This window comes from Halyomorpha halys, unplaced genomic scaffold (genome assembly GCF_000696795.3).
Source record: "Halyomorpha halys isolate HHAL.00 unplaced genomic scaffold, Hhal_1.1 Scaffold1786.1, whole genome shotgun sequence".
NCBI classification, from domain to species: Eukaryota; Metazoa; Arthropoda; class Insecta; order Hemiptera; family Pentatomidae; genus Halyomorpha; species Halyomorpha halys.
The window spans coordinates 68417-75838 of NW_027116757.1; the positions used below are offsets into that span (position 1 = coordinate 68417).

The 7422-nt window shown below is 29.1% G+C and overlaps 1 protein-coding gene across 5 annotated transcripts in view; it reads left to right on the plus strand.

Annotated features, from left to right (window-relative positions):
• The window catches only part of LOC106690639 (aldo-keto reductase family 1 member C1), an 11065-nt gene extending 4475 nt beyond the window's left edge, over positions 1 to 6590 (plus strand). The window contains exons 2-5 of one of the 5 annotated variants that reach the window (XM_067053468.1): positions 1259 to 1426; positions 1499 to 1702; positions 3836 to 3937; positions 4446 to 4875. In XM_067053468.1, the coding sequence (XP_066909569.1) occupies positions 1259 to 1426; positions 1499 to 1702; positions 3836 to 3934 (471 nt within the window). In that variant the 3' untranslated portion in view covers positions 3935 to 3937; positions 4446 to 4875. Of the gene's footprint in view, positions 1 to 1258; positions 1427 to 1498; positions 1703 to 2136; positions 3938 to 4445; positions 4876 to 4914 lie in introns of those variants that run through there. The other 4 variants (XM_014436144.3, XM_024362942.2, XM_024362940.2 and 1 more) reach the window with 4 other exon arrangements.
• Positions 6591 to 7422: the final 832 nt, after the last annotated feature.

Here is a 7422-nt window from a genome sequence, read left to right on the forward strand (position 1 = left end):
ATATATATAAAAACATTGTATTTTCAAAATCAAATATTTGTTTATTTTTAGATACATGTTGCACTAATGCTGTATTCTTTGTGTCTTTATCCTTCTTTTTATATCATTACTATACTGAAAAATTCTTTCTTCCAATTATTGTTTAGTTTCTCCTGTGTATATTCCTGGACAATTCAAACATGGCACTTTATATATCAATCCTGATTGATTTTTTGTTTCTATTTTGTCCTTTATTTTGCTGTAATAATTTTTAATCTTATTAGTGAGACTATAGCATAAGGAGTATTCAGCCATGTATTCTTTAAAGGATATCGGTATATCAACTTTTATGCAATATATCCATAAAACTTCTTACTGACTGTATTATTTTGTATTGATTTCTTGAGATCCATATCCCAAATTTTTATAGTAAACATTTTCCAGTAGTATATTAAACATTTTACTCTTAATTCCATTCAATCTACTCAAATCAGTATTTTTTATTACCTTATTTATGTCGTTATTTATAACATTGTACTTTATATGGAAGGAATGACTAGAATAATAATTTAAAATTACATTACTGTAATCTTCACATTTATTCCAGATTATTTAAACATAATTGGAAACTATACAGTTTTTGTGTCCCCATGGGGTAATTTATCAGTGCCATTAGTGTTGTAGAAAATAAGTTTTATTATTTGATTTGTAAATAAAACAGTAGATAGTGACACTATGACACTGCTCTGAACAATGGAACAGCCTTATTAACAAACATGGAACAGTAATAATAAACATACCTGTCCCAAACAAAAACTAAAATCATATATATTATCGTTCTAAAGTAATTAAAATTTCTACAAAACTAAACAAAAGCTGGATTAGCAACAGCAAAGATACAGAATACAAACTTTGTATCCATATTTTTTATAGAAATTCAAAATATGCTTCCAAAGAAACTCATTAAAAACCAATAAATCTCCTGGATTATTTCAGATGATCATTTGAAAGATAATTAAAGTTTCTACAATGCCTAACTAAAACAAAAAGAATCGTCATTTTGACAAAAAGGGACAAAAGGCCTTTCCTGCTAGACTTACTTTCCCCGCTTATACCAACATTTTAATAAGATCAATATTAAGAAAGACATAAAAAACATATTTATTATTGTACTTTCCATCCAAAGCAGTAACTCATCAAATGTTTTTTTAATGTACTAAGAAAATAATAGTAAATTTCTTCCTTATTTCAACTTTTACGAGAAACCTTATTTTTACAGTCTACTCCAGAAGAAATAGATACTACTTTGTATACAGCAATTGAAGCAGGTTACAGGCACATTGACACAGCATATTCGTACCAAAATGAAACTGCTATAGGAGCATCACTGGCAAAAATTTTCAGTAGGGGAAAAATAAAAAGAGAAGATATGTTCATTGTCACAAAGGTTTCAATTTTAATATATTTATGTTCTATATATTTATGAAATCTCTTTATTTTACATCTATCTGTGTTACAGCTACCAATGATCGGAAATAGAGCAGAAGATGTTGAAGTTTTTCTCAAGAAGTCTCTTGAAAATCTGCAGCTCGATTATATAGATTTATATTTGATTCATATTCCAGTTGGAATGGTCAATAAAGGTTTTGATGAGATTTTTCCCAAAGATGAAAATGGAAGGCTTTTAATAGATCATAGTACCAATATTCTTGAAATATGGAGAGTAAGTTAAAAATGAATAGACAAAAAACAGGAATATTGCTTAACATTTTATAATTATTTATTATCTATTGTTCATAGGTATATTTTAATCAAGATTTAATTTTAAAGTAATTAAGTATTTAAAACTATAAATCTATGGTATTTTATGCAACAGATAGTATAATATTAACTCAGGTTATAAGAAACTGTTGGTTTATTAATCAATAGATTTAGTTTTAACTATAAAAACAATGATATTAATTTGATATAAGAAATATTGAATCTTTAGAACAGTATATAGACAAAGAAGATTCTAAATATCATATTTTAATAAAGGTTTGATATTTCATAATTTAAAATAATTGTAATTATTTTATTAATTGTATTTTAATACCAGATATTAGATAATATTTATACTTTTTTTTTTGTAATTAGTTTATATTCTGTTGAAATTAGGCCATATGCACTGAAACGGAACTTATCAATGATGCAAAATACTAACTAGTTTACTTTGACTCTCTTCCTGTGTAATATAATGGGATGCCATACTAGGTGCTGCTGGTAGTGGACTCGTTTGTGATTCACAGAAATCCGTTTGTAACCAGCTCCCTGGTGATTTCAGTTTCTAAATTCTTGAAGATGTGTCACCAACAGGCCAACCTGTTGCTTGTGGGAGAAGTTGAAAAACATCCCATTTTATATAATTTTCACCTTTTTATGCTATTCAAAGAAGGATGAAATGGATAAGGCACGGGTAGAAGTCGGGAACATCATAAAATCTATTTAGCAGGAACAAACAACCACTTCTGAACATTACTTTCAAGGTATTGGTGTACCCAAAACTTGCTTACTATTCTTCTCCTCCTCCTGAGATAATAATAAAACTTGATGGTTTCATCATCGCTTGAGTTTTCTGAAGATATTTCATGATCAATTTCCTTGACAACATCGAATGAAGTAGAGAGAGATTTTGATTGCAGATGAGTAGTCTCATGTGTGGAGTCAAGTCACCACTGAGTTTGTAATTGGTCACAAATCTGAGTTACTGACTGATCACTCCTTAGTTCTTTTCCAGTAGCTCCATATGCGGAAGGCCTTATAAAATAGGAAGTGATAGATTCTGTTATTAATAAAACTATTAAGTAATTTCTTAAATATTTTTTATATTGTTTTAAGAAAATCCCAAAATACTTTGTAATAAGGAAATTTTTATAATAATGCATAAACTAAAAAATATTACAACCACATTGAATATTAAGTATTTATAGGAGGAACAAGAGCATCTCTCAGGTTACCAAACTGTGCCTTTTTAAAACAAATGTACCCTCAGTACTCTTGTGTGCATCCAAAACTTTGAGGGTCTCTGTAAGAACAACACCAAAATTCCAAGTATTTGTTGATAGAGAAGACTACTTGGCATACACTGACCTGAAACCATTTCTAATAAAGAATTAAGACAGCAAACTGACCTCAGGCCAATAGAGAAACTGATTAAGAAACGGAAATGGAAGTGGATTGGTCACACCTTGAGGAAGCATCACAGTAGTATAGAGAAACATGTACTTGATTGGAATCCATAGGGTGCTCGGAAAGAAGGCCGAGCTAGGAACATGTGGAAGAGATCAGTGTTGAAGAAGGTGAACCAGTCAGGATGGCAGTGGAGAGAAGTGAAACATTTGGCTAATGATCGAGATCAGTGAAGCCCTTTGCTTCATTGTGAGCTAATAGGATTACTAATACTACTAATTGAATATTGATTCTTTTCAGGATTATTTAGAACATTATTAGTGAATAATTCAGAGCCAATATCATAGATTATTTTATTAAGAACAAATAGTAAAACATATTTTTTAATAAATTCTATTATACAGAAATTTAAACAACTAATTAACAAATAAACTAATAAATAAAAAATCTAATGAACACGTAGCTGTAAGATTTATTACATTTATTTAGCATTTGTATTATTTAATTTTGTAATTATTTGTACAAATGGTACAAAAAGAACATATTCTGTGTAGAAAAATAGATTACATTAATTGAAAAAAAAAGACAATTTTAGTATATTTATTTTATAATAATAACTGTTACAATATGATTTTTGATCCACTTCAAGAGTCAGAAAAGTCTGAAATTTAAACTTCGACTTTTTCAGAGAATATATGAATATATGAAAGAAAAAAGCCATTTGTTTGCACAGTGTTCATATCTGTGTATTTATTTTTATTTTTTTCAAAATGTGAAGGAACACTGACAGGTATGTAGGGAGATTTGACAGCACTTTCTAAACACCTAATGATTAATTGCTGGTACAATTTAAGTTTGAAATCATTGAAAAAAGGAACCATCAAAAATATATCAAGCAAAATAAAATTTAAAAAACTATTTATGTCTGAAAGTTTTATGAAAAAATGAAGGTTTGTTTTTTCAAACTTAATGATAGAAAAAAAATTATTTAATATGAATCTAGATATAAAAAATCTAAATTAAGAACTTTCTTTTTTTTAAATTAATTTGAAATTACTATTGTATTCAAGGATGTTAAAAATTAAAAACAATCATAAAATAAACTAAAGCATGAGAAGACTTAGTAACACAAACGAGGACAGATTTACTTGAGTAAAGTACCTCATATTTTTGATTTAAAGTAATCCACCGTCACATTTTAGGAACGAACGAGATTAACAATCAAAATTGATATTTGCCTCTTAATCATAAATAGAATTTGAATAACTCAATGATTACACATACCTTTATACTTTCAGAAGAAATAACTTATCAATTGAAGTTTGAAACATGTTCTTTACTGCAGAATGACGGAAGGAAAAAGATTAAAAAAAAACCTATAAATATTTTTCACCAGGTCTTTGCCAAAACCAAGCCAGACGGCAAGCCAGTATGCCAGAAAATATACTCCTCATTCCCTTCATTTAGTACCTTTCACTTCCACTACTGTGTTACACTCAGGAACAAAAATATTTGGTCTTCACTGGACGTAACCTACTTCGAAAGTATATGTATATTTATGTGAAACAAAACATATATATGCTGTTTTTCTTGTTTTATAGCATAAAAGCATTAATATTTCTCCATATGTGAGAGTATTTAAATTAAGTATATGTATAAAAGCTTTCATGCTGTAACAAAAATATATTAATGTAACAATATTTTCAAAATAAATTAATATATTTTAAACTGCTCATTATTATAAAGTCAATATTAATTATTTTTTAGGCCATGGAAGCACAAGTTGATGCTGGTCGAACAAAAAGTATAGGTTTATCCAATTTCAATCAAAGTCAGATTAAAAGAGTTCTTGACAACTGTTGTATTCCCCCAGTAAACTCTTAAATCATAGACCTATACTGCACCAGTGTGGGAATGTCAAGATTATTTTCTAGGGCCTTCGGGAATCAAATATTTTTTGACCCTGATGGGATACAAATCAACGAAATTCTGAACAAAGTACTATGAGGGAAATTTTACTGCATGTAATTGAGGATATAAAAAATGTATTAAATAATTTGTTTTTCATTTAAAGTGTCATAAAACAGTCCTGAAAACAAGAATGTTTTAACTTTAGAGTGTCAGACGCATAAGTTAACATTTCGGGTGTATGTTTGCGTTTTAATGAACTATATAAGACATTAAGAACTATTAGATTGAGGTACTTAAATACTTTGAGGTGAGATGTAAAGAATTTTATTCTACGAGCTGTAATTGAGTTCTCTTGTAAAAAGAAGATTGCTCCCAGTAAACTAAGATGGTGTGATTGCAGCGTAAAAGAAAAATGCTTGGATGAAATATGTAATAAACACTAATTAGAGTAGCTGGCTTCCATTCAAAAGCGCAATCTGGAGAGGAATTTTAATGAGAATACGAAGCGTTCCTGGAACACAGTAAAAAGCCAGAGGGAGAAGAGAGGTTTTTTCCACTTTATTCTATATATTTCTAATCTAATCTGGTTAAAAAGATAAATAATTCTGCTGTACAAATTACCACAGATGCAAAAGAGATCCTAGACATTTGGAGACCACTTCCTAGAGAAGTTTGCATATGGAAATAAGATTTGAAAGGAATACAAAACATCCTGATGATACTGATTACTGTATCAGAGAGAATGACATAGAGATGGCAGTTGACAGCTAAAAACTTGGTAAATCTATTGGTCCGGACGACATTCCCTCTAAACTTACTAAATTCGCAGGCAGGATTAATAAAAAAGGCAGCTGGTCCGGAAGTTAAAAAAAAAACATTTTTGAGTTCATGCAAGTAAAGAAAAAATTGTGCTATATTTCTTGTTAAAAAATGGTTCAGTATTTACCTTTACTATAAAGGAATACAGTTAATGTCATTAAAAAGTAAATATTTAACGTGCACAACCCCTTCAGTTTATTTTATAACAGAAAAAAAAGTTTGGCTCATTCTCGTTTCCTTTTTGTGTCTCGGGATGTAATGAATGTATAAAGTAAAATATGTGTAAGGACACATATTTTAGCAAATTTACTCCATTTTAAATGGTGTTGTATTGGTTCTTTAGGATTATATGTAGTTTTAATGATTTGGAGCTCCGAATGTAAAATTTATTTTTGGAATTTTTAGAAACAGGCACCATTTTTATCCTTCCCCACTATGCTTGTAGAGTCATCAATTTTGACAAATAGGTAACTATATATAGTTTTCATTAAAGTAATAAAAATCAGGGTAAAATAAAAAAGTAAAAGGGTAAGTAAGAAGTGAGCACACACACCCGAAATGTTAACTTATGTGTCTGACTCTCTAAAGTTAAAACATTCTTGTTTTCAGGACGGTTTTATGACACTTTAAATGAAAAACAAATTATTTAATACATTTTTTATATCCTCAATTACACGCAATAAAATTTCCTCCATAGTACTTTGTTCAGAATTTCAGTGAGTAAAAAGTGAAAGAAAAAAAAAATTAGATTTAATACTACATACTACTGTTTTTAAAGAATTTTATTTTTATTAGTTTGATACAAAACATAATATGTTATGTTTATATATCATATAATATGTAATGATAGTTATTAAATATCTAATTTCCCACTGAAATAATTTATGTTGTACAGTTATATCTAAAGTAAACAAAACCTTTCCACCTCAAACATTTTTTGATCAAATATTCTAAACCCTTTAAATTAGAACAAACATTGCAGATCAAGTCGCTTAGAAGATAGAATATTGTGCTTCTTTAAGCTTCCGCACCTACGAAGCTGGATTACGGTAGCCTAAGTGTCACTTCAGCTCATCCTCCCTCTGAAACCATTTGGTAATATATAATATTTAAAAAAAATAATGATAAAACAAATTGATTGAAAAAATAAATAAAATTATTTTATTAATAAAAACATTTTAAACATAAAGCTGGCCCAGACTGAGACCAAGAGGGTTGGGCCAAGTTGGCGAATTGGAAGAGGCACCCACACGTTAAGGATGGGATTTCGATATTTGTGTTTGATATCCGATATTTCAATATCGATATTTAGTAACTGGTAATATCGGAATATCGGTTTTTTTAAAAAAGATAATAAATTAAAAATTATTAGTAATATGCCCTCTAATATATCGGATAACATTGCGTTCTGCGTGTTGCTCGAGCTTTTCGCACTTTATCCTACGATGATTTGTGCGTAATTGCAGATCTGCTTGCAGATTAACGTATCTGGATGTTTCGAGAGAAACGAAAAGAGCCGGATGCTGTTCACTGGGATAAATTAGA